General features: G+C 36.0%; 1 protein-coding gene and 1 long non-coding RNA gene across 2 annotated transcripts in view; both read right to left on the reverse strand.

The window, feature by feature from the left end:
- Window positions 1–5,968, reverse strand: part of LOC127858188 (uncharacterized) — a 6,540-nt gene extending 572 nt beyond the window's left edge. The window contains exons 1-4 of the long non-coding RNA XR_008038803.1: window positions 5,916–5,968; window positions 5,218–5,278; window positions 3,395–3,448; window positions 1–2,972 (exon numbers count right to left, since the gene is read on the reverse strand). The exon at window positions 1–2,972 is cut by the window's left edge and continues 572 nt beyond it. This is a non-coding gene — a long non-coding RNA (uncharacterized LOC127858188). The remainder of the gene's footprint in view (window positions 2,973–3,394; window positions 3,449–5,217; window positions 5,279–5,915) is intronic.
- Window positions 5,969–6,132: 164 nt separating this feature from the next.
- LOC127857230 (SH3 domain-binding protein 2-like) lies at window positions 6,133–25,946 on the reverse strand. Its single transcript, XM_052393644.1, has 10 exons — window positions 25,794–25,946; window positions 20,455–20,863; window positions 15,819–15,911; window positions 12,576–12,678; window positions 12,045–12,153; window positions 11,672–11,724; window positions 11,262–11,371; window positions 7,076–7,255; window positions 6,486–6,658; window positions 6,133–6,159 (listed from the first exon to the last, which is right to left on the reverse strand). The coding sequence occupies exons 2-10, from the start codon at window positions 20,510–20,512 to the stop codon at window positions 6,133–6,135; spliced, it is 906 nt and encodes a 301-aa protein (XP_052249604.1). The 5' UTR covers window positions 20,513–20,863; window positions 25,794–25,946.
- Window positions 25,947–27,423: the final 1,477 nt, after the last annotated feature.

The following is a 27,423-nucleotide window of genomic DNA, read 5'->3' on the forward strand; positions in this document are numbered from 1 at the left end:
TGACATCAATGCCATCTTTGTTAATGTACAGATCGTTTAGTTACAACACGTTTTAAAAAAATGTTTTTCAAGCAACATATTACCAAAATTCAAAATGAACTATAGAAATGCACTAATGTTCTAATATGTCTGTTCCATAGTTTTATATTTATGACGCTTAATTTCATATTATATTCATCGGAATACTTACATGAATGGACATTAGAAAAGAGAGAGATTGTTCGGAAACAAAACTGTAACAGGAATAAATCGAATATATCAAAGATGTTTGGATTATTTGTAATTTTGTATCGAGTATAAAGCATTTTTTTATTATAGGTATGCCTGTTTTGTGTGCAAACAATTAGTAAGGACACGTAGGGAATAAATAATTCAACCTTTTTAACAGTAATGCTAGTGTGTTTTTAACAATTTGATCATATGTTGTGATAACGAGGTAAGTAACAGGGTAACTTAGAGTATTACATGTATAAAGCAAATTAAATTAACATAACTTGATCTAAATTTACAATTATTTTCAAAGACATTGCCCCTTTAATTGCGTATTTATCAGTGCCTACAACATTTGATCAAGCACGCTGTACAAGGAATAAATATAGCGTTACGAAAAGTACACAAGCTTGATTTTCAAACCTGTTTTGACAGCCAATATGTATAAACGCTCATCATTTTAATCCACACATCAATCAATGAAATATATTCATTGTTTACATTCAATGGGAGTCGAGAAAGGATACTTTCAACCCGTGCGGGTTTGCTTTTCGCGAAGATCTCAATCGACATTTATAACATTGCGTTTATTTATTTTAAGGCAGTACATTCAACAGTTAATTACTGGCTTAACCCTTTCCCACTTAGAAGCTAAGTGAAAATGTGCAAACAGCATAAAACCAGAACAGCCTGCGAGTAACTCGCAATCTGTTCAGGTTTTATGCTGTTTGCTGGTCATCAGTATCTATGGGTTGGAACTGAAACCTTTAAAACGTTGATCGAGTACGAAAGGCCTTCAATTAAATTTCTAAGGGACTACACATTCGTCAGAATACGTATCTAAGTGGTCAAGGGTTAAAGCTTCGTCATGGTTCTGATTATGGTCCATAAGAGGACAATGTGACGCCTGGAAAACATGCTTTCTAACACCTTTCTAACGCTACTTGGATAGGCAAAATGTAAATCGGTGGCTTAACTTCATTCTTTTTGTACTGGTAGCCCAAATAATTTTGGGAGAGTTTACGTTAATGAAATGCCCGCAGAAATATTACTGAACTACTGTTGGAAACTGCGAACGATTCAACTAAACAAACTAAACATTAACGGTTACTTCTTTAGCGTCATAAAGGAATGTGTTTTTTTTATTGTAAAACAAATACTCTGTAGTTGCAAATACAACCTAGTTGCGATGCAAGTAAAATGTGTCATTGACGTTTAAAGAAATCATAAGAATGTCTTTTAAAATAAATATGTAAAATCAACCATTTGCGAAAAAATACCCGAATTACAGTTTAACAGCAACAACCTGGCAAGTACAATTTAGGAAACACGTATCATTCCGTTTTAAGTTATAATTTATAAATTTTCAAATTCCAGTCATGTAATGCCGTTTTCTTACATTGTCTTCATTCGAAAATAATGAAAATATTATGACTTTTTAAAACTAAAAATGTACAACGAATACATGTATATGTTTTTACAAATTACTTTGCATATCTAAAAAAAAGTTTACAAATTAAATGTCAACGTGATATCCACATCTACATCACGTATCATAACGTATATTTATAAACACAAATAGAATTTGTCCACTAAACAATCGTCGCTTAAGTAAAATATGGCCGCATACATGTGTTCAATAAAGGTAAACCACGTAGAGTTTCTCACTGACGTAAAATGTTAATGGATACGTTCACCGAGGGCCGTGAATACGTCAATATGTTCACTAACGTCAAATACGACCACGTTCACATATTGACCAATATTACACCTCAGAGATATTGGTCCTTCTATATCTATATGACCGGTTTCAGTCTATAAAATGCGATAGAGGAACTTATAGTATATGGACCGGTCACTATTTTTTGTATATGGACCGTTCGGAGTTACACAACACTAAATTTGCACTGTTTTACTGTAAAATGACGTCATTATTCCTGCGAAATTCTTCTGTTTATCTCTTTTAGATATAAACTATAAACAATCGTACAACACTGCACAATGGTAAAGGGGAAACTCTTCGGTGTAATATAAGAAATAGTAAACTCCACTTCGGTCCCAATGGCATTATAGTGACCAGCCAGGCAGCCACAAACTGTATATGGACCTTAGCCTTCGGCTTCGGTCCATATACGGTTTGTGGGTGCCTGGCTGGTCACTATAATGCCATAGGGACCTCAGTAGAGTTTACTATTTCTTAATTATAAAATACAGAAATATAATAAATTACATCTATAAGTCACGTTAATATACGTATTCACTACTCTCAAATAGGATCACATTAAAAGTGTTTTGCTTTGGTCACTTGTTGACCCTCAGCTATGCGGTCACACCACAATGACATTAATTTGCCCACACTTAACCCTTTGCATGCTGGGAAATTTGTCGTCTGCTAAAATGTCGTCAGCTGAATTTCTAAAATTAGAATTTTCTTCGATTTTTTTTCAAAGAATACTATAAGAATAGCAAACAGTTTGGATCCTGATGAGACGCCACATTCTGTGGCATCTCATCTGGATCCAAACTGTTTGCAACGGCCTTTAAAATTCAGTTCCAGCGCTGAAAGGGTTAACCTACGTGTCACGGCATAGTAGGCGTCGTTTACGTCATTAACTTTATAAACTCCATCAACGCGCATTATATCCTTTCGACAACTTCACCGCATACTCTTTCTTTGGGAGATTGTTCTGGTTGTAGAACAACAACAAGTTGTCCAGGTGAGGGAAATATTTGTCCTTGTTCAAAGTAATTCGTCCCGGGGTCTGCAAGAAAACATAATGCGATTATTAATTGACCCATGAATACAGCGTAATCATTGAATTAAAGAATACAGCTTTGTTAAGACCATCGCATGATTTTATTCCATCAAAAATTTTAATAATGACAAGAGGACTTCTGAATGGAAATAACATGACATGAACATTATCTTGAGCATAAGACACAGTAGCTAAAGCATTTATCAGTATAGAAAATGTAAACATAAATACAAAATTGCGAAACTGCGTGTACCGGGTATATCATACGTTCATTCAATATTGAAATTTGGGGCAAGTGTATAAAGATCGTCGAGTTCAATACTGAAGACGCGAATAGTTGAGCTTGGTTTGGGCTTTGTTTGTTGACTTAAATCAAATAGTTAAGATATGTCTATGGTTTAAACGAAAACTTCGTTCGACTACTATACCTCTTGGAAAACTTGGAATTCCTTGACGCTTCCGTCTACAACCACGCATAGTACCTGAAAAAATCCACATTGGTAGTCAGTAAATGGACCGTGCTCTGTGAAAAGGGGTTTTAATACATATGCGTAAAGTGTCGTCCCAGATTAGGGACACTTTCCGCTTGCATTGTATTTTTCGTTTAAAGATAGTCTCTTCTTAGCAAAATCAAGTTTAAGCGGAAAGTGTCCTCCCTGATTAGCCTGAGCGGACTAATCTGGGACGACATTTTACGCATATGCATTTAACCCCCTTTTCAAAGAACACGGCCAAATGGGTCATTTTTACAGCGCCATTCGACGGGTTCCTTTCAAATGCTACTTAACATTGAAGGGCGTCTAAATTCTAACACACATGAGTTGAAAAAAGTTACATATTTCCAATATTAAAGTTTGTCTCTTTGTTTTCAAACTTCATGCAACTTAATTATACTGACTGGCATAGAAAACGGTTGTTGCAAAATAATTGGTTTACAATGAGCTATCTTTAGATATTGAACTTCACAACAGGACATGTAATACATATTATAAGTATTCTTAAAAAATTCCCCCTGCTGTCTCAAATGTGCATACACCTCATAACCACACGTAAGATGTCAATGACTCAGAACCAAATTAAAAAACAATATCCCACACTCATTTTCTTCCCCGTTTTTATCTTATTTACATTTAAAAGAGTTAGGCATGCAACATTCTGTTACGGTACGTTAGTACTTTATGCTATGTGTGATAATTTAATAAATAAACCAAATACACATTCTTGGGCAAAATTTGTTATCTGTTGCAGGCCTTTGCCATACAATAATGCATGGCATAAACCAAATCCTAGGTGATGAAAAGTGCTTTTATCCCTGGTAAAGTCTAGATAAATGATACATTTATCCCAAATTGGTTGTCAGAACTTAATGATCCTTCAAAAGCAATAATTCACATTCAGTTGCGTAAATTTGAATTGCAACCTTACTTAAAAATGTTAGTATAAATAAGTTTAGATTTGATCTTTGTAGATTAAGAGTTTAATCTCCTAAATTAGAAATTGAACCAGTCAGATGGCATCTATACCTTATCAAAATAAAAAATGTCAACATGGCATAGTTCTTGAGGATGAATATCTTTTTTATAAGAATGTTCCTTATATGATGATATCAGAAAAGTGTATATAAATAAATATTTTGGAAAAGACCATATATGATAAAGTTTATTGAGTTAATGCAACCTGATTATACAAGTACCAGCAGAAATATAACCATGTTTGTACATAAATAATTTAGTAAAATAAAAATGGATAAACACCATTAGAATTAAGTGTGTATAAGTTAATACTCAAACTTGACTATTCGCTATCTTTTCGATTCGTCTTTGTTGTTTTTATGTTAGCGTCATACCATTGTTGAATAGATTTTTAATGCTGTAATCAAACTGTTCTAGACCTTTTTCATGTATTGATACTATATTTAACAACTTATGATGTTGAATACTGATCAATTTATTGTTATGTCTTTATATATGTTACTATGTTTTAGTTTAAACGTATTTTTTTTTATCAAAATCGCATCGAACGCCTAAGGCCCCACTCTCGAACCCGTTTCCTGGTACTAGAACCAGTACTTGGTGTATTTTGGAAGCTCTCAGTGAGGGGATCGAACCCGTGACCTCACGATCGCCAGGCGGAGACCATATCCATGACGCCACGGCTACCTTTCTATATATATTTGTTTAAGTCTAAACCTTACACATTGACTTAATAAAACAATGTATGTATGAAAAGGGCTAAATCAAAATGAACTTACATGCGGGGTGCTATTTCCCTGTCGTAAGAGAAAAGTGCCCTGAGGTTTGCCTTTTAGTAAGCTGAAAACAAAATTAGTATTAGCATAAAATAATACGCTACGACACAGTGCCTATATTTTAACATGGAAGCGGCATGAATTGGATACCCTCTCTATATGATGTGAAAAAAGTTTGTTTTTTATTATTTAATTATATGTTATAATCTTATATTCTTAACTTTGTTGAATTGCACAAAATCCGCTGATTATACAAACTTATTGCATGTAATAAAAAATAAAATCTTAAATGGCTTGAATAAAAAAAGCAGACAAAAGCAAACGTAAACTTTCCAAACATTGTTAAAATTGGTTTTAGGAAAATAGCAGGTTCGTGAATGGGGTAGTTTTTTGGTTAAAAGTGAAATTGAAAAATAGACATAGGCCGTGCTCTGCGAAAACCGGGCTTAATACATGTGCGTAACGCGTCGTATCGGTTTAGGATGTGCAGACCGCACAGGCTTATCAGGGACGACACTGTTCGCTTGCATGAAATTGTATGTGTTATGGTCTCTTCTGAGCTAAAATTCAGCGTTAACGGACAGAGTTGCTTCCGATGAACCATTGCGGACTGCACAGGTTAATTTGGGACGACGCTTTACGCACATGCATTAGACCTCGTTTATAATTAGCGAGGCTAAAATGAACGTCCGATATGTCACCTTGCTGCATAGGTCTTGTCCTTGCTCTCCAGATTGTAGTCTTCTGGCTTGAAATGCCTGTAAAATAGTCAATAGCCTCTATAAGCTACATGGGTGTTGCAGTTAAAATCAATATTCACGTTAAGCCCCATGGGTGTTTCAGCGCAGTATTATTGCATGTCCTTAGACTGAACTATGTTTTATATGTAATCGTTACACAATTTAACATAACATGTATTTAAAGTATGTTTTGATCAATCTTTACCTGTGGTATATCAAGGCACATAAATAATACAAAAATGATTTTTACGACCGAAAAATTAAGATTAAGTACAGAGTACATGAATTATATATAACCAAATCAAAAGTAAGCATACTTGAGTTTTAAATGAAATACAAAATGTAGAGAGTGGATAACCGTAAATAAAATGTATCAAACTCTGTATCCATTACAGTTCTTTCAACAAAGTATTATTGTGACAAAAGCGGAACGCCATACAAAGTACCGCAAGTACATCTATGCATAAGAAACACATTTTACTATGATACGCACAGGCACCGGAAAACTTTTTTTCTGTCGCATGACCTTACCGTATCATTAATGTAGTTCGGAGTGGCCGACGGCTCCGCGAGGCTTAATGTCCGGCGGCCAATTGTGTCCGTAGCTATGTGCGTTTCTTGGTAAGTGCCCGGAAGTGCCTGTGGTGGACGCTTGGAGACGGTCTGCGGGCGCTTGCGGGAGAGCTCCTGGAGACCGGCGGTCGCTGCGATGTAGAAAAGTATATTGTTTAAGGTGATAACCAACAGGAAAACTGCATATGTTGTTAAAACACATAATTTGGGGAACGTGGCAGTGCAACTGGCTCAACTTTTTTTTAATGAGCCAGGTAGCAGCTTATTCCCAATTACGCATGACATGCAGCATTTAAAAAATAAGCATTTACATAATATGGCAATATTAAAAGGAATATATGCTGTAGTACAATACTGTAACAAAGAATAAAAATATACACGCACACGCACTATCTTCATAGACAATACGAGTTACAATTACAACTGTTTAAACACACAATTATTGTGTCAAAATATTGAACCCGTGCAACTCAAAATGTGTCATAAGCACATGTTTCATTAGGCACCCGATTGATAGGGATGAAAAAAACTACTCAACAGACACGCACTTGGTAACAAGGGAACGCCCCCAGGCAACGTCGCTCCGCTTCTAGTCGGTGACGTCACAGAAGGTTTGGCTGGAGCCTCTTGCTCAGGCACTTTGTCGTACGGATCATCGTCTTCTTCCGACTCCAGATCGTACTCGCTTTTTGGTGACGCCTTTGCTAAAGGTGCTCGGGCTGACGAGGCTGTGAAGACAAAAACACAATATGCAAGGACTGCATTTCAACCACCCTACTAGCATTCGAAGGGTTTCTAAGGATCGTCGTTGGAGCTTCGGGGAAGTATGGCTGCATTTAATTCGATTGAAATAGTTTCATAAAATACGTTTTGTTTTGGGATTTGAAAGCTATACATGCAACTTGAGATTGATTATTTACGATATGTAAGGCTGCTAATTTTAAGAATTAAAGAACAAATAAAATAAGGTTGAAACTATCAAGTGTAGGCATGCACTTCGCAAAAACATTCGTAAATCTAAAATATTAAAATTAAAACGTGTCACGGAAGTGACGAATACCCCAAGACCACGCATTTAGTAATATGTATCGTGGTGTAGCAAAGATAATCAGAGTACAATTTTGAGACACAATTTTAAGACACAGAAAGATATAGCTTTACTTATAACGTCTTTAGTAACAATGATACATGATAATAATGACAGACAGACAGACAGACAGACAGACAGACAGACAGACAGACAGACAGACAGACAGACAGACAGACAGACAGACAGACAGACAGACAGACAGACAGACAGACAGACAGACAGACAGACAGACAGACAGACAGACAGACAGACAGACAGACAGACAGACAGACAGACAGACAGAACAGACAGACAGACAGACAGACAGACAGACAGACAGACAGACAGACAGACAGACAGACAGACAGACAGACAGACAGACGGACGGACGGACGGACGGACGGACGGACGGACGGGCGGACGAACGGGCGGACAGGTGGACTAACGGGCGGGCGGGCGGACAGAAGTGCGTGCGAGCGGACGGGCGGGCGGGCAGGGGGGGCGTGCGGGCGAGCGGGCGAGCGGGCGGACGGACGGAGAGATAGACAGACACACACAGACAGACAGACAGACTGACAGACACACAGACAGACACACATGTACACAGACACACAAACAGACACACAGACAGAAACGCAGAAAGACATACGACAGGCGGACAGACAGACAGACAAACAGACAGACAGACAGACAGACAGACAGACAGACAGACAGACAGACAGACAGACAGACAGACAGACAGACAGACAGACAGACAGACAGACAGACAGACAGACAGACAGACAGACAGACAGACAGACAGACAGACAGACAGACAGACAGACAGACAGACAGACAGACAGACAGACAGACAGACAGACAGACAGACAGACAGACAGACAGACAGACAGACAGACAGACAGACAGACAGACAGACAGACAGACAGACAGACAGACAGACAGACAGACAGACAGACAGACAGGCAGGCAGGCAGACAGACAGACAGACAGACAGTCAGACAGACACATGCGGAAGGACCGACAAAAAAGCAGACAGATAGATAAGGATTTTCCAGTATACCCCATTCCTTAACTTCGTTCAAGCGGTTATAGAATCTAATTGAAATGTTATTCACGAGTTTATTTTGTGAAACAACACACCAAGTCACCAAATATATTGTTATTTAATACTGAAACCTGGAAGAAATACGCATATAAAGGAGTGTATGTTTGGTATTAAGTACATCAAACAAAAATGAAGTGTCCACATATCAATATCCCTACCAGTTAAAACGTGATGCATGCGGATCGAAAGATGGTTGTTAGCTGTCATTCATCACATTTTAAGTTGATTTTCAAGTATCCATAAGTTCACACTCTTGATTTTTGTACTATCAATGGTTAATAGTCTTAATAATGGACAGCATATCTCCTGAACGTTATAGCATCGATATATTGTCTTCTTAGACTATACGCATAGGATATTTTCAAGTAGAGATAAATGATGGGACTAGAGTAAGTGTTTTATTTTGCATTAGTTAACCCTTTTGATTTTCTGAGCTTCCTTCAATAATAACTAGAGCTTTGTCACAGACGTGACGAATACCCCCACATGCCGCATTGACACATAACATTTTGCATGTCGTCTTCACAAAAAAACAGCGGAGACCATGCTCAATTTTTAAAACGCACTAAGTGACCCCTTGACCTAGTTTTTGACCCAGAAAGGCACATGTTCTAACTTGGCCTTAAGATCATCTCCATAACTTCTGACCAAGTTTGGTGAAGATCGGATGTAAACTACTTGAATAAGAGAGAGGACACCATGCTGAATGTTAAAAAACGCACTAAGTGACTCCGTGACCTAGTTTTAGGCCCGGAATTGCCCATGTTCAAACTTGTCCTAGAGATCATTTAGATAAAACTTTTGACCAAGTTTGGTGAGGATTGGATGAAACCAACTTGAATTAGAGAGCGGACAATATGGTGAGGTTTAAAACGCACTAAGATACCCCGTGACCTAGTTTTTGACCCGGCATGACCCATATTCAAACTTGACCTAGACATCATCTAGATACAACTTCTGACCAAGTTTTGTGAAGATTGGATGAAAACTACTTTAATTAGAGAGCGGACAACATTGTGATGTTTAAAACGCACTAAGTGACCCCCGTGACCTTGTTTTTGACATGCCATGACCCATGTTCAAACTTGCCCTAGACATTATCAAGATGAAACTTCTGACCAATTTTGGTGAAGATTGGATAAAAAACTACTTGAATTAGAGAGCGGACAGCATGGTGAGGTTAAAAACACACTAAGTGACCCCGTGACCAAGTTTTTGACGCGGCATGGCCCATGTTCGAACTTGACCTACACATCATCTAGTTACAACTTCTGACCAAGTGTGGAAAAGATCAGATTTAAGATAATTGAAATTAAGAGCGGACACCATGCTCAATGTGTAAAACGTACTTAGTGACCCTGTGACCTAGTTTTTGATCTGGCATGGCCCATGTTCGAACTTGGCCTTCAGATCATCTAGATAAAACTTCTTACCAAGTTTGGTGAAGATCGGATAAAAACTACTTGAATAAGAGAGAGGACACCATGCTGAATGTTAAAAAACGCACTAAGTGACCCCGTGACCTAGTTTTTGACCCGGCAAGACCCATGTTCGAACTTGGCCTTAAGGTCATCTAGATACATCTTCTGACCAAGTTTGGTGAAGATCGGATGAAAACTACTTGAATTAGAGAGCGGACACCAAGCTGAATGTTAAAAAACGCACTAAGTGACCCCGTGACCTAGTTTTTGACCTGGCAAGGCCCATGTTCGAACTTTGCCTAGACATCATGTAGATACAACTTCTGACTAAGTTTGGTGAAGATCGGATGAAAACTACTTGAATTAGAGAGCGGACACTTAATACGGACCGACAGACAGACCGACAGACCGACCGACCAACCGACCGACAGACAAGTTCACTCCTATATACCCCCCTAAACTTCGTTTGTGGGGGTATAACAATTGTTCATCATGGTCAACAACTCTCCAGACCCATTGTTCATCTTTATATTCAATTGTTACAGCACGAGTATGATAGTTTAAAATAGAAAATAAGTGGTTTGTGGATGACTTATGAATGATCTAATATTTTGCCGACTCTTCTTATGTGAACATACTTAGATTCTGTCAACTAGCGTTTATTGTTTCAACTTGACAATAGTACTTGAAATCAGTTATTCAAGTACAGCTCACTTTGCTTAAGATATTAAGAACAGCACAGGGCAAAGATAATCAAAAGTTTCGTCCTCGTATATCATGTTCTGGATACTATTTAAATTTTAAAAATAAAAGTCTTTCAAGAAAACATTAGCGGTCAATTGTAGTCTGGTTATATAACATAAATATGTTATGTTCATGTTGTTTCCGCATAGATCTAAATGACAGACTGTTTATCTTTCATATAATATTCCAATTAGTTAATCTAACTTACATCCAAACATCATACTCTCATTCTGATGCAGGCTTAATTATGCATGTTGCTTAAAATTGTCAATAAATTGAAGATAATGTTTAATCTTAGACTTTAGAACACTAATAACTTTGTGTGTATTATCTTAAGACAATCTCAAGTTACGATCATTCTTGTGAGACTGATGAACGTTATTCCTATCTCTCACCGGAAGGAGAAGCCGTGGGAAGCGGCGGCAAAGGGACATTTGACCTCCGGTTAACTGGCTTGTATTTGCAGCCGGCAATGCCTTCGTCGCTGTCGGCCGACAACTTCTCCCTAAACAACAATATGTAAACTCTGTAATCAGTACTTCTGCCTAAATAATTTGCGCTATAGTAGCTAAATGACGAATAATTAACATTGCTATTTTTAAACTTAAGGAATCTACGTACGCATGTATTGTACAAGCATTTTTCTGAGCAATTAATGAGAAGGAAGTAAAAACAAGTAGTTATTCGTCTATATGTCATTGATTTTCAGAAAACTATTTCTTTTAAATATTGCATTGTTTAATGTCGCAAACTAAAGCTAAACTTTCATAAGAATTTTTATGAAACTGTGTAAATGTCAACTCACCCTGAAAAGGTGTGCGCCTGCGCAATCGCGTCATTGAGGTATCCCAACCAGGCCTGAAACACGCGAACATCCTGATCATGAGTTCCCATACTTGTCATGTGCAAAAATAATGCATAGGCAATATTTCATTTACATTGACTGAATTTTAGGCATCGCTATATTATAATATACTGGCGAAGTAATTTTACATTTTAGGCTTAACAGAAACGTATCAATACGAGTAAACAGTAGCAGATAAAATGTAAAGATGTTACTACCGCTCATATCGGTATGTCTTAGATTTGAGGTGAGAAAAACACAAATAATCGTTGACCATTATATAGGATGGTAAGTGGTATGTTTCAGTTTTAAGCGAACAAAATCGTGCACCCACCTTTCGTTTGTCGTCTGTTTCCGCCGCAAAATAGTGCGGGGTTTTATCTTTAGTTTCGTGTCTTATTTCAAAGCAATTGAGTACTCCGTGCATTTCCGTCTCAACAGCGCTGAAAGTATGCATTTGCAACCAAAATTTATCAAAATTAGTTAAACATGTATCTGAACAGGCTTAGGCTTTGTCTTTAGGCTTAGATTTGTTAATAAGAACCCATTTTTATACATCGAATAGAAATAAAAAATATGCTGAAGTTGTTGTTGGTGTTTGTGGTAGTGATGATTCAAATGATGAACATGATGAATATGATAATGATGATGATGATGATGATGATGATGATGATGATGATGATGATGATGATGATGATGATGATGATGATGATGATGATGATGATGATGATGATGATGATGATGACGATGATGATGATGATGATGATAATGATGATGATGATGATGATTATGATGATGATGTGGATGATGATGTGGATGATGATGATGCTGATGATGCTGATGCTGATGATGATGATGATGATACCTGTCATAGACAGTCAGGGAAAAGGCGGTGAGGGGCCTGGAGGCGTACTCGCTCTTGAAGCAGTACACGCAGCCCTGGGATATCACCACGAAGCGCTGCTTCCCTGCAAACACGCACGTTACCATGGTTACCGGTTGAATACCACATTAGTATAATAAAAGACATGCACACATACACACATGAACATATACAAAGCTTCGTGGTACTGAATTGGTAGTATGGTTACAATACAAACTGCAAAAACATTGACTTTATGAAATGCTTTTAAGGTGCATGTATATTTGTTTTTCCAAGTTCATCATTTAAGAAGTGAGCTTATCTGCTAAGTTAGTGGATTCTTGTTTTCTGCAAACGACTGTCTCCAAATAGCTAACAATTTTATACGGTCAGTATTCAAATATTCAAATATCTATACAAAACGAACGTGTATGGTGTTGATTCAGGGTTCATTTGTATTGCAAATAATGGTACGCCATTGAACTACCGCATTAATTAAGTTTATGGAAAAGATTGTAACTTTATAAAGTTTTCTTTATGACGCAAACGGATTACTTAATAATAATAATAATAATAATAATAATAATAATAATAATAATAATAATAATAACTTTATTTTATGAAGAATTCACATTAAGAAATAATTTCTTTTTTACAATGTGGTCTTCAGTAACAAAACACAAGTATATATTTTGAAACATGCATACGAACATACAAGGGAAAAACGAAAATGAACTATATAGTTAAATGTTATAATAACTTCCTTATCAATTCCGACGGCGTCGACGACGACGACGATGATAATGATGACGATGATGATTGTGATAATACAAAATATGCAAAATATGATACAAAAATCAATCTTTCAAAAATAAATCTTTCAAAATAAATCACATCAGACACATCACAACAAAGTATTAACATAGACAAAGTAAAAAATGAGCATACATATATATCAATGATTTATTTGTAGGTATTCTTTAAATTTTATTTTTCATGTAGTATTCGAAGACACTTGTCGGATGCTTATTGGAATTAAATTCCATATGGTTCGCGACCGAAACGAAAACGCTCGTTTTCCATAATTTGTTTTAAACGGAATAGATGATATATCAGTGTGTGTGATGGATCTAAGAGCGTACACATTGTTATTTGAGATATGAATAACATTAAAATAAGAGGGCATTGCGCCTATTACAAACTTATGAACAATAGATCCAATTAGGAAAGCACATCTGTTATTGAATGTCAACCAACCAAGTTCATTGAATAAGGGAGCTGAAGGAGTTGAATATGGTTTATTCAGTATTATTTTAGCAGCTCGTTTTTGTATCGAATGTATTTTACGTAAGAGTGACTGTGTTGCTGAACACCATAATGCTTCATTACTTGTTATTGGTTGCTGAACACCATAATGCTTCATTACTTGTTATTGTTCATAGCATCTACCTTTAATGATTGTCGTTCATTTATTGAAGCCAAGTGAACGATAATATGCCTTTTTGCATACAAACAAACCACCCAAATAGGCCTATATAAAACCAACTCGATTTCGCACTGCTCAATGAGCTTGAATCGAGAATTAGTTAATGGCGTTCCAGTTCAACTTTTGCGAACGATTTAAGTGTTGTGAAAAAAGGAAGTTTTAAACAACAATAACCTTCGTCAATCCTATTTCCCCATGAAGTGTTGCTATTACACTCATTATCTGACACGGACAACTTAACAATTTGCTTTAGACCACTTTGCCTAAGAGTGTTGCAACACCATTAACCTTCCAGAAACAACTTAAATACTAATATATGCGATGATTAAATCAAGTTTGAGGTGTGTTTAAGTGTACTGTTTTAAGAGTATTTGTAACAAAGTATTAACATTTTTCGTGATATGTTTATAATCATAAAAAATGTACATTACAAATGTAGATATAACATTTGTGCAAATTCACGTGCAATTTTTATTTGTGAGCGATATAATGCAGACGCAATTTTGCAAATCAGTATGGGCTTAGCTACGCTAGGAACCGTAACCCGTGACTACCTGTGTGGAAAACTGCAGTAAAATTTAGCAGACGACAAATGCTATAAGCGTCTGCTCTAACAACCGCATCTGCCTGTTCTCACTGGTACAGTACATAGTGTGTACATGTATTTAACAGCTTGTAAGACAACATTGGACAGTCTAGTGTTTTCATTGAAATCTGTACATATTGGCTGCTTTCAGGGAAAACGGGGCTTAATGCATGTCAAATAAGATTAGCCTGTGCACACTGATTAGCTGTATCAATGATTTGAAAAAAACAACACATCTCGACCTGTGTTTTAAGACACACTCTTTATACATTTGAATGGGTTGTGGTCATTTCAAACTTGCGATATAAAAAGCGATAGTATAATTTTGAAAACTGAGTTGCGTCTAAGATTATACAACAGCGAACAAATTCAGTGCCTTCAGCGCTTTGATTTAATTTAGAAGCTGGCGACACGTTATATATAATCACTTCAATAGAGCGCACACAATAGTTTTCAAGCCAAAATCTCTTACAATTGCTTAAGTACGGCCACATGTTTATATGATTTTATAAGGTTTGCTTTTGTCTAAATTATAAACGTTGGATATAGTGTAACAAACTATGAAGCCAAAGATGTGAATTCGAACGTTTGCTCATAAAATATGGTAATAAATATTTTGAACATCTTCCACCATAAATTAAAACATACACATCGACACTAAATGAAGGCGTAACGTCCTACCATCACCGCCGACGACAAAGAAAGTTGTTAATAGTATTCTTACTTTGAAAATCAAATGTTAACAAATGCAAATCAAAGCCGATCAAACGCAGGTAACACATGTGCAAGCATGTTTACCCATATCTCAAACTGTTACATTTAATTATAAATATGATCCAATCAACGTGAAATCCTAAATTAGACTCAGTCAAGTTTATAAACAAGGCATACTTTAAATTAACCAATTTATGCCTAGCGTCTAGAAAAAAGGCCCTTGCAAACAGCGTAGACTCAGATGAGACGCCGCATGATGCGGCGTCTCATCAGGGTCTGCGCTGTTTGCTTAAAGGAATTTCTGTAAGAAATATTCTAAAGATAGAAATAATTATACTAGACATCCCTAATTTTGGACATTAGTTGATCCAATTTAGAAGGATGAGAGAGTCCACTAGGCATGAATGGGTTAAACGTTGTTGAAAACATCTATTATTACTCTTGGGGCCGGGGTACTTACATCTCGTTGATCCTAACAGCTTGTCCAGTTGGCTGCGTTTTCGGAGCGTTCCATCATACAACTTTCCGCCGACCTGGAGAATGTCCTGTGCCCCTGAAAGGGTCATAACTCGCACAAGTGAGTCAGTAAATACGAATCGATTAATTGTGCCAGAAATATTACCCGCAAAAGTTATATCCTCAAGTATTTATTGCGGAGGGGAGAGACCAAAACATGTTAGGGATACTTCGAATAAAAGTCATAATGCAAGGGTAATAACTCTCACACGTGGAGTGATGTGGGTAATAATTGTCACTCTGACACTACGCACACAACGTTGAATACTTCGCACATGCTGAAAAATAATCTTAAACTTATCGGAATTTTTTAGACAAACACTAGTGAAACTGAATATATTTATTATATATAGAGAGACATAAGTTAATAACAAAATAATAGTGAATGGATACCCGTAGAAATACAAATGTCAAAAGATCACCCACGTATGTACTAGTATATGATAGGTTGTGTAAAAAGCGTCATATATTATATTAAAATGATATGGCGTAAACATTCAATACGTCTATCTATGAAAGAAACCATTAATACTTTGGCGAGGGTCTGTACGCAACACTGGTATCTACGACACTCACATTCGTACAAACAACGAGTAAATGCCACCATTAAGTCTCGCTCTGGGAAGGCGGGGGAATACTGCGTGAAGTGTCGTCCCAGATTAGCCGGACCAGTCCGCACTGGCTAACCAAGGACGACATTTTCCGCGTATATGGTATTTTCCGTTTGAAAAAAAGTCTCATCTTCGCGAAAATCTAGGTTAAGCGGAAAGAGTGGTGCATGATTAGTCTGTGCGTTTGTCCAGAGCTACTCTCAAATAAAGAAAGTGTTTGATCGAGACAGGCCAACTGGATTGATATTTATGACGATATCCATTTCAAAATATTTCACTATCATTATACACGACGATCTTTGATCAATTCAATAGCGACAAGTGACTCACACTTGGGGATTATATAAAGATAGGCTTAGTTGTATATCTAACATTGAATAAACGCAACCTTGAGGACACACTAGTGCGCATCACTCAATGGCATTGATACATAAGGAAGTGGCAATCCTCTTATTACCATTGAATGGGGACGGTTAGCAACACTAACATCGTCATTAATTGTTTACAAGCTTTCATGATCGCCAGTTTTCTAATTGTATTTTTTTCCTTGTTGCTTATTAACTAGGTCAACTGAATTATCAATAGAGTGTACGATGTTGTTTGTGTTTCACATTTTGAATCATATGGTGCATCTGTTAACGTAACCATAACAATACAAATACCCTATTCAGAAACATATGTAATTAACAAATAGTTTCACATATACATATATTTCTTTTTTTCCAATGAAAATATTATGTAGTATGAGACTGCCAAAACCTGTTACAAAATACTTCAATCTAGAAATAACTATTTGTATAGATAGTGTAGTTGGGCAGTAGGGGTGGTCTTTTGTATGTACACTGACAATGCCTTGGTCTCGGTCAATTGTTCTGTGTTGCAACCCCCTGTGATGGCCACCAGTGTACATGCCGTGGATTACCATATTTCTTGATTATACTATCAGATGTTTAGATTATTCATTATTTTAGTCTTACTTGATCTTACTGTTTTACATATTGTACAAGGAAACATGATAATTTCCGAAGAATATGATATAGTACATATCATCATATAATCGGTTCACTTCAGGCCTGGCCTGTGGTGGTATGTGTTTTATCTACATTTTACAATGTTGGCAAAAGTCACGATATTTCATTTTAGTATCTTAAAATTCTTGTTTTTAAGGCAATTTTTAATCTTATAAATGAAAATTAAGATTAGCACTACTGATATGGCTTTTAGTTAACTGTACAGTTGTTGCATTTTTGAATGCATTATGTATGTACTCTCTCCAGTAATTCAGTAATCATGTTGTTTAAATGTCAGATACATTTATATCTATCAAGCTGAAAACATTGATATTACATACATAATATTCACACAATCACACACACTCACTCACTTACGGAATACATGTACTATCTTTTACCATAAATGTGTTATCTGTATTATATATACTATTTTTTAGTCTCTTATAATTCAAATTTGAATGGCCATTTACAGATGTTGTTATACATGTGTTTTTATATCTTGTATATACTATGTTTTAAATGTAAACGGATGAGACTGAAATAAAATAAAATAACCTATAGAAGGTTAAGATTTAATGGGATCATTTAATACAATCATTACACACTTCATGTCCTAGACATGTCTAACAACATATTAGCTAATGTACATATTTATTTAGTTATAACACGGAACCTTACATTAACTATGAACAGAATGGCTTCTTTATTAACATGATTCAATTATAAATGTCGGTTATTTTAATGTCAAAAATATGTATTACAACAACATATATATGTAGATATTAACCCTTTTGCTAGTTGTGGGTCCCAAACTAATACCGAAAAAAACTCGATTTCGCGGGCCGAAAAAATACCAAAGAATACGGGACAAAGCTTCGGCCAACGATACCGCTCGGGCCGCTTATTCATGAACGTGAAGATACAGGGTCTATTTGTAGATACATTAAATGATTGCAATAAAAGTGTCTTCTTAATCATGTAAACCATTATTTTCATTAAAAATAAAGGAAATAAACGCATCAAACGAAGGCAAGTCGCGGTATGGTATATATTCCGAAAATGTTACAATTATTTTGGACAAATACATGGCGAATGTCTTAAACGAAATCCACTTTAAACTAAAAGCGGAATTTAAAGAGAATAGTTAAAATTAGATAATGTCTTGTATTCGGATTACATTAAGAGGTGCTTTAATTAAGGTTGAGAATTATATTTGTTATTGTTTTCTGTGCTATTTATCGTTCTATCCAGTAACTGATTTTAAAATAATTACCTTTGTATTAAACAGCTCCAATATCTATTTTTTATAAATGAGTTTAATACGTAATAAATAGTTGCCTGATGAAGTATAAAAGTCAATATTTTATTAACTTATGTACTTATTATTGATTAACTGTCCATATTTCTTGCATGGTAAAGCGTTGTTAAATGTAGGTGTTTTATATATAAACTTATTTAAATCCTGACTCAAACCGATCTTACAATTACATGTTAGTTTGTTTTAACTTTGACCCGCGTACCTGTACACCTGCTATATCAGAATGATGCCTTTTAAAAATAACAATTGAAAGCTATCGAATTTCAAAGGGACGAATTTACAGTTTTTCAAAAACTAATAACTTGAAAAGAACGAAAAAGAATTCAAAAAATCAAACAGAGACTCTGGGTTAAGACAATTGTTTAAAATATATGTTCATTTATTTTATGCTTTCCGGTGTTTTATAGAGAAATGTCAGTGAATTAAAAATTCACTGTTTGAAACAGTGGAAAATAACAGTGAAAATTATCGATAATTTCCCAGCGAAATTCTTTAGTTGAACTCTTTAACAATGTAAACGGTAAAACCATAAAATAAAAATAAAATTGTTGAATTCGGTGGAATACCAATTTTAATTCACTCTTGATCGTAGAAAAAATATATTTTCTATAATCACTCGTGAATTAAAATTGATATTCCATCGAATCCAACAAATATCCTCTATGTATTGATACTCATCAATCGAACTAGTGATGCTTTTTATCGATAATTTACACAAACATGTAATAGCGACCTTGGGTTTTATTTATTTTAAAGACGTAGACGACCGCCTGATGTAGTGGTATTGAATGATCTTCCCTTTTAAAGGGCAAGGGTCAGATCCCGAAGGCAGGCAAATTTCGTTTATTTATTTTTTCATTTTTTTTCTAATAATTATTTACAATTTTTCCAAATATTATAGTGTTCTACGCACCTTAGTTTACTGATACCTTTAAAAACACGATAAGTTTTTAACAAGTCTCATTAAACACCACTCACGTAGAATATGGAGTTTGCCACATTTTTCTGATTTGCACTAAATGACAAGAAGGCATTATCAAGCAAATTCTCTGATCAGGGTGAAGATAATAAGAGTCGTGTTCTTAGTAAACTGGGCATAATGCACAGTCCGCACAGGCTAATCAGGGACGACACTTTCCGCTTTTATGGTATTTTTAGTTTCAATGAAGTCTCTCCTTACCGAAAATCAAGTTAATGCGGAAAGTGTCGTCCCTGATTAGCCTGTGAGGACTGCACATGCTTAGCTGGGACGACACTTTACGCACATGCATTTAGCCCAGTTTTCTCGGAACAAGGCTCAAAACATGAGGAATCTAATGCCGGTGTCGTCGTCATGGCGTACTAGAAAGCCATATACGGTGTACGAAATGAGACGCGTTCTGTGAAAAATGTTCTTAATGCGTGTGCGTAAAGTGTCGTCCTGCTAATCTGGGACGGCAATTTACGCACAACAATTAAGCCCGATTTTCCCAGAACGCGGGCAAATTGTTGCATAGCCGACAGCAAACCACTCAATAAGATTTGTTCTGAAAATGGAGCCAAATTTTTGAAATTTTGAAGCAATAAAGCAATTAAAAAACTATAATGTAACAAACATCAATTTAAGTTGTACACACATGTAGGAAAATATCTGCTTACCTATATTTCGCAGGGGTTCATGTAGAATTTTAACATTGTGGTTCGAGCCGTCACTCATGGTTGGATGACTTAGTGGGGCCTTTCTGCACGTACTGATAATGCTAAAAGCTTACATCATCGGTTGTGGATAATGTTTTAGAAGCGAGTGTTAGTGTTCTTTTGTTGACTGTCTTAAGCAACGATTATTATTTTTGTTTTCTCCGTTGGATGTGACTTCTCCTTTTAACTGTCTTGCTGCAAAACCAGACTCTGGTACCTTATGTCATCGGGCAACTAATGAAATGTAGGCGTTTCCGCAAACATTTATGTGAATTGTACCGTGTTATAACAATTTTCGTTTGGTATGTTCAGGTGTTTAGCTTTGCTTTTTATCGATGTGTCTTTTTGCGCTCTTCGGACTGAATGAAATCTGAAACAAACATACACACACGCAACTGTTAATTTCATTTCAGATCGGTATCATAAATCTATATATTTGCTTACATATATAACCAGCAAACAAAGTAAATATTCACGTCTTATAAGCAAATACAACCATGAGATAAAATAACTTGTGATGGTATATACTAGACTGGCATCAACATTGTTAAGTTAAGGACTTTCGAAGAATTAATGCGCGTTCATATAATGTATGTATGTACTAAAATTAATATTTGCTTTAAAATTGAAGTTTGTTTTTTTTTAATAATTTTCCGTTGAAACAGTCGTTAATGCGTATTAACCAATTGTTAACCAATTAACGTATCATATACAATTCACACATTTACGTGGTGTCAACTTCGTACACTTCAAAGAAATAGTTACCGTTTTATACGCACTGTCAAACTGCGGAGAATCAACAAACACGGCACCTGATAATTATTTCTTATACGGAAATGCGTGTGCAATAGCCATACTAATTTATATTAGTTTTATATAAGAGTGAAGCCCGATTTGCCTCCTGCATAGAGTATATAATTCAAAAGCTTCGGAAAGATGAATCACGACATGTTCTATTAGAAATAGAAACGAGCGTGTTTAAGCAAAAACGTGTTGTGTACGGCTGATCAACGATGCGTTGTGTGTTCTAATACATTTATGATTAAGTTAATACTTCTAATACCCCTGTCACATCGGATGTGCGTTCTGTTTACAAACACAGCCGTCTGTGTTTGGAAAACGCTCATGGAAGTAGCAAAAACGTCAATTTGGTTTTACTTTCTTTTATAAATCCAAATACCGTTAACCACAACCAGATCATTTTCCTTCGCCAGTCCACGTCGTTCTCGCATCATTGGCGACAATCGGTGACGTCACAGCGTTTTTGACGTGTCTCAAACACTTCAACTGCAACCTCGTCATTTGCGCTGCGAACGCGCTATGACCATAAAGCGTCTGTGTTAAGTGTATAAAAAAGCTGTTTATTAATGTTAATGTTTTTTTTGCTGAACGCCTTATGTCTTGGCTGTAACATGTGGATACTTTATTTCGTTTAAATAAAATGAAACACCATGTTCAAGTCAAATGGTCATTAGCGGGTAAGTGAAGACACTGGCTTAATCTCCTGAAAGAGACCAATAGACGTGCTCGTATACTACTAGACTTAATGTAAGCCCAGCAAAGGCCGTAAGAAGGAAACTGGTCAGAAGATACCTTAACGAACAGGACATTGAAGCTTAGATTGAGTAGCTAACAAAACACCCACAACTCTCTATAAGGGATAAGGGAAATACCGATACCATTTGCGCCAAGCAGACCCGCGGTTTGCTAAAGGTCGAAGAGCTCAACATATTGAAGGTCGGACATTCGATCATCAACAAAGTCAGCGCGTTCGCACTACGTTCTTGGCGTGGAGCACAGCTGCGACATCGGCGTCCTTTGCATTGCGTTTCTTCTGTGGCTATGCTGTCCGCAGTGCGATCCTTAGCGTAAGAACGCAGTCTCTGCGTTTACTTTGAAAAATGCCCAAAGTAGCCAAGGTAGCCGACTGTGTGGCTCTTGGCGTGTGGACGCGGCATTTCTCACGCCTCCTTGGCGTTTCTGTCGCACACTGGGTAACTATTATCACTCATTAAGATTTAAAACCCGGTGTGACGGGGATATAAAGAACACGCGTCAGTTATGTCGACATGATAACTAAATTCCTCACAATGGTTACAGGTGATCACAGCTGATCTAGTGGTTAGTATCTAAATTCCTCACAATGGTTACAGGTGATCACAACTGATCTAGTGGTTAGTATCTAAATTCCTGACACTGGTTACAGGTGATCACAGCTGATCTAGTGGTTAGTATCTAAATTCCTGACACTGGTTACAGGTGATCACAACTGATCTAGTGGTTAGTATCTAAATTCCTGACACTGGTTACAGGTGATCACAACTGATCTAGTGGTTAGTATCTAAATTCCTGACACTGGTTACAGGTGATCACAACTGATCTAGTGGTTAGTATCTAAATTCCTGACACTGGTTACAGGTGATCACAGCTGATCTAGTGGTTAGTATCTAAATTCCTGACAATGGTTACAGGTGATCACAACTGATCTAGTGGTTAGTATCTAACCAGCTGAAAGTTTTGATTACTGCTCACATACCTTTGAAAATATAAAACGAATAGAACACATACATTGCCCACCTTATGACGGAAATTATTAAATTCCTTTCAAGCACATAGAACATGATACCAAAACATGCTCTTGAAAATAAAAAGAGAATAACAGGTTACTGTCCCATCGTTTTGTAATATATCAGGCGAGGCTTAGAATAATATAACGGCGAGGCTTGCCGTTCTTGGTATCAAAGTGTTTGTTTTGTTAAACCTGATTCACGTTGATAGAAATTGTTGACTTTATTGCATATCCCACGTAACTCCAAAGATTGACTGATATAAGAATTTCCTGTTGACCATGATATAAAAAAAATATATCAGGCAACGTGATATCGGGCAGATATCAATGCGGCGGTATGATAAATCACGATATCGACATACGTATACGCATACCGGTGTTTTAAACTTAAGTTCGCATAATAGGTATGTGATCAGGAAGTGGCAGTCTGTAATCCCGTGGAGATCGTGTTCACGCTTTAATAATCTTTAAGATATGCCGACATTTCTTAAAAAAACTGTACGAATCGGTCACTTGATAAAACGAACAGTTAAATGCATGACGCAAAAAAAACACACGCGAGAAAAAAGGGAGTTGTCAACGAAAAATTGTTTAAAATCATTAGGGGTATTATTTTAATAGCTGATATATATGAAAGGACAAGCGAGTTGCATCGTTCTATTTTGACAAAACTCTTTATTTATTTTTAAAGTCACAAAACACACACTATCAGTACCGTTAATGACCAGCGCGAATGCAATATCCCGCCTTGCACAACATTCTTATAGACACAAAGCACCGCTGTGGCTAAGCTATGCTGTTCTACTCCTGAGAAACAAGATGGTAAAGATCCGCCAGGTCGCTGGGATGTGGAACGGGTCGGATTCGATGTTTCAACGAATTTCAAAACCCGAAATATAGACCCGCATAAAGCTCGATAAGCGTTATGTCGCATACACAATTATTGTTGCTATATTGAGCCTGTGCTCAATGTATTTAATATCCTGTTCACGCTATGTGATGTCCATTAACCTCTTGACCGATTTCAGTAAAGCAAATTTTCTGTATAATAATGCGCAACGTGAGTACATCTTTAAAGGTACTTAATCACAATTTTTTTAAAGGATGTATTTCAGAAAATTTTTGAGATATTCAAAAAAAGAATGTATACATTATGTTTTAAAAAGCCAAATAACACTGATTTCTAAGAAAAACCGTAACAATTTCTGGTTTGTTCATGGATAATCATATTCGAAATCGATAAAATAATACAGCGTGTTTAAAAATTTTCCTCAACAGTTGTTAAAATACGTGTTTTACTGTATTGAGTTTATAATTGGCCAACGCAAGTTACAGGGGATTGGCGCAGTCCAGATGTCCCTGGTTCAAATCCCGGGTAATTAAATATTTTTCCTTCAATCCCCTTTTCCTTACTATTGTAATTAGTTAAGGCTCTGTAAAACATTATAAACATTAGTAAACAGATTTAATTAGATTATTTAAAAGAGAGACAACCCGTGAACACGACCCTTTAAATGCGAACGTATCAGTTATTGTGACAGAAACAGACGTGCAAACAATTTCACACACACGAAAAGATAAGAACCACAAAATCATACATTGAAAAACAGTCGTGAAGTGTCCTTTAGTTGATTGAGAATAAAAAAGCATGATGGTCAAAGAAAAGTTATTGGGTGTAAATTGTTGATGCAGACACCATTTATCTCAATCTATTTAATCTGGATTTTTTTATGAAGAACATTAACTGAAATGTGTTATTATAATAAGTTTCTAAACGCTTTTCGCATAGCGCAGTATTTACATGTATAAAACACGGAATGATAACAAGTACGATGTATACCTACATTAAGTCCGCCTTTGCGTGTTAAACATGAACATATGATGTGACTGGATGGGGGGGGGGGGGGTGTCACAATACAAATGAATCTATTTGTGCTTGACATGTCTCTCTAAATCATGTATGAAGTATAATCTCTGGATTTTCATATTCGTCGTGGCCTTATGTGATACTTGAACTTTTTGACCATGTCAGTACAAGTTTTTGTTGTGGCAAGATGCTTAACAATATACAATTGAAACCATTGTGTTTGAAAAAATGGGCGGTAAAACTGCTTGATCCACACAATTGATGATTATGAGTCAAACATACTAATAAAGCATGCTAACACATAAAATGCATGCTTTCTAAATATTTCATACTCCGGAATCAAATTCGTGGTGCTTTGAATCTTAACAAGACATACATTTGCTTTACCAAATACCTCACAAATACATCATAGTTAATAAAGTGTGTCGTACTTATACATATTTCAATGTTATTGTAACAGTTAACTGGCTGTTAATGTACAGATGTGAATATATCACGTAAAATCGTCAACTTCTCATACCTACATCAACCATACTACATTAACCACATAACAATCCACCATTATACAAACCTGTATTGTCTATTTAAATCCCAAGTGGTCCCTGACTCGGTCAGTATTCTTAATCTTCGTTTCTCAACAAAATCACTAACCAAACTTTTCATGAGCTGATATCGTTAAAATTGTCATCTCTAAAACAAACAGGTAAATCGAACTGGCACATGACCTGTTCACCAAAACGCATACGTTTATCTTAACCCGTATTATAAACCGGTGCACGTTATCTAAATACACTTTTTTACAATTCACATACGAACAATATTGTGTGTATATTCAAGTTTAAACCTCTTGATATAACTACCAACCAGAAGTGAAGTCGCCGCTGATCTCTTCCTGGTTAAGTTAAATCTGGCATCGAATTAAATGTGAGTGATATGGCTGACGAGATCAAAAATAGAGCGTAAACCGTTTACGGGTATTTCCACTGCTTGTTTAACAACCAAGACGGAGTTGTCGTCCTTTACCAATAGCACAGGTTTGAGCGCAATAGTGTTGATTATAGATTTTTCCCCCTTCTATGTCAATATTTAGAACGCAGAGATAGATAAATATAACCTTAATCTTATGTTTGACATATGTAAACACTTACATCAGTTTTTTCATGAACATATAAATAGAGATGCCTTCGCGTATTGAAATAAAAACTAATGGACGTATGAAAGGATGAATGGAATGATAAAATTTGATTACCCAGACGGATTTTTGTAATAGAATACATTACATAATCGATGTGCCTTACTTTATTAGCATTGCTTGCGACTGATTCAATCGTTTATTTAAAAATATATTTTGTCATGAACAGTTCACTTCAGTAATAACGAAAAAATACTTAAGTAATAACGAGCCATTGCAAGAAATTCCGAAGCCAATTAATATATTAATATATTAATATACATGTATTGCACTTTTGTGCCTTCTATCGCCACGATGTGGACGTACATAGGCAAATGACTTATGGCGCTTTGCTACGATACAATACGACTTGATACGATGACGATGACATCGATTGACAATTATGAGCAGTTGATCGCGTTTTCGAGATTGGTTGCAAGTGTCGTCTGACTTAGCTACGCTTATGCGCTCGAGTAAATGACAACAAGTCGTGGTTCGTTTGTCTGATTAATTTGGATAGGATTATAAAATCCCTGTAACAAAGATGTAAATATTAATAACACTAATAATAATAATAATAATAATAATAATAATAATAATAATAATAATAATAATAATTATAATAATATTTATCATCATCATCATCATCATCATCATCATCATCATCATCATCATCATCATCATCATCATCATAATAATCATAATAATCATAATAATAATCATCATAATAATAAACGAAATACAATGCATATCAATGGCGGTATGATGAGCGAAAGACTTCACAAATACTCAATACAAAATAACAAACGTCTGAAATACAAAAAAACGTTAAACCAGGCATGGTTAACAATGGCATATAGAAAAATATTGTATTTACCTGTAGGTTTTTAATAGAAGCCTACAAAAATGGAACTATTTAAAGTGCAAAGGTTGACAATCTGCGTCGTTCAATGTTTGTGTGAGTTGTGCGGTGCTCGTGCAGAAAGGCGGGAATGTTAAATATAACTAGGTTAGATTCAACTATACATTCAATACATTCAACATATACGCTGCACTCAAGCTACACTAAATTACCGTAAGTACTTTTACTATTTCTGTAATCAATATATACTTAAATTATATGTACACCCTATGACACAAACTATGATAAAACATAAGAAGCTCTCGTTGAATGGCCACGATAAGTTTACAATGAAGACCAAGATTTCAATCGTGGCGACAATTGTGATTGTAGAAACGAAGCATTACTTAAATATTGTATTTTCAACCCATGCTCCATCAAGAGAACATGAAGAAGTAGATTTTGCTCGCCGATATTTAATT

Source organism: Dreissena polymorpha, chromosome 14 (genome assembly GCF_020536995.1).
Source record: "Dreissena polymorpha isolate Duluth1 chromosome 14, UMN_Dpol_1.0, whole genome shotgun sequence".
Lineage (NCBI taxonomy): Eukaryota > Metazoa > Mollusca > Bivalvia > Myida > Dreissenidae > Dreissena > Dreissena polymorpha.

Coding starts and splice junctions, on each gene's coding strand:
- LOC127857230 (XM_052393644.1), bottom strand. CDS start 20,512: ATGAGTGACGGCTCGAACCACAATGTTAAAATTCTACATGAACCCCTG. Junction 11,725..12,044: donor AAACAGACGACAAACGAAAG/GTGGGTGCACGA, acceptor CGCGTGTTTCAG/GCCTGGTTGGGATACCTCAA. Junction 6,160..6,485: donor CGAACTACATTAATGATACG/GTAAGGTCATGC, acceptor GATATACCACAG/GTAAAGATTGATCAAAACAT.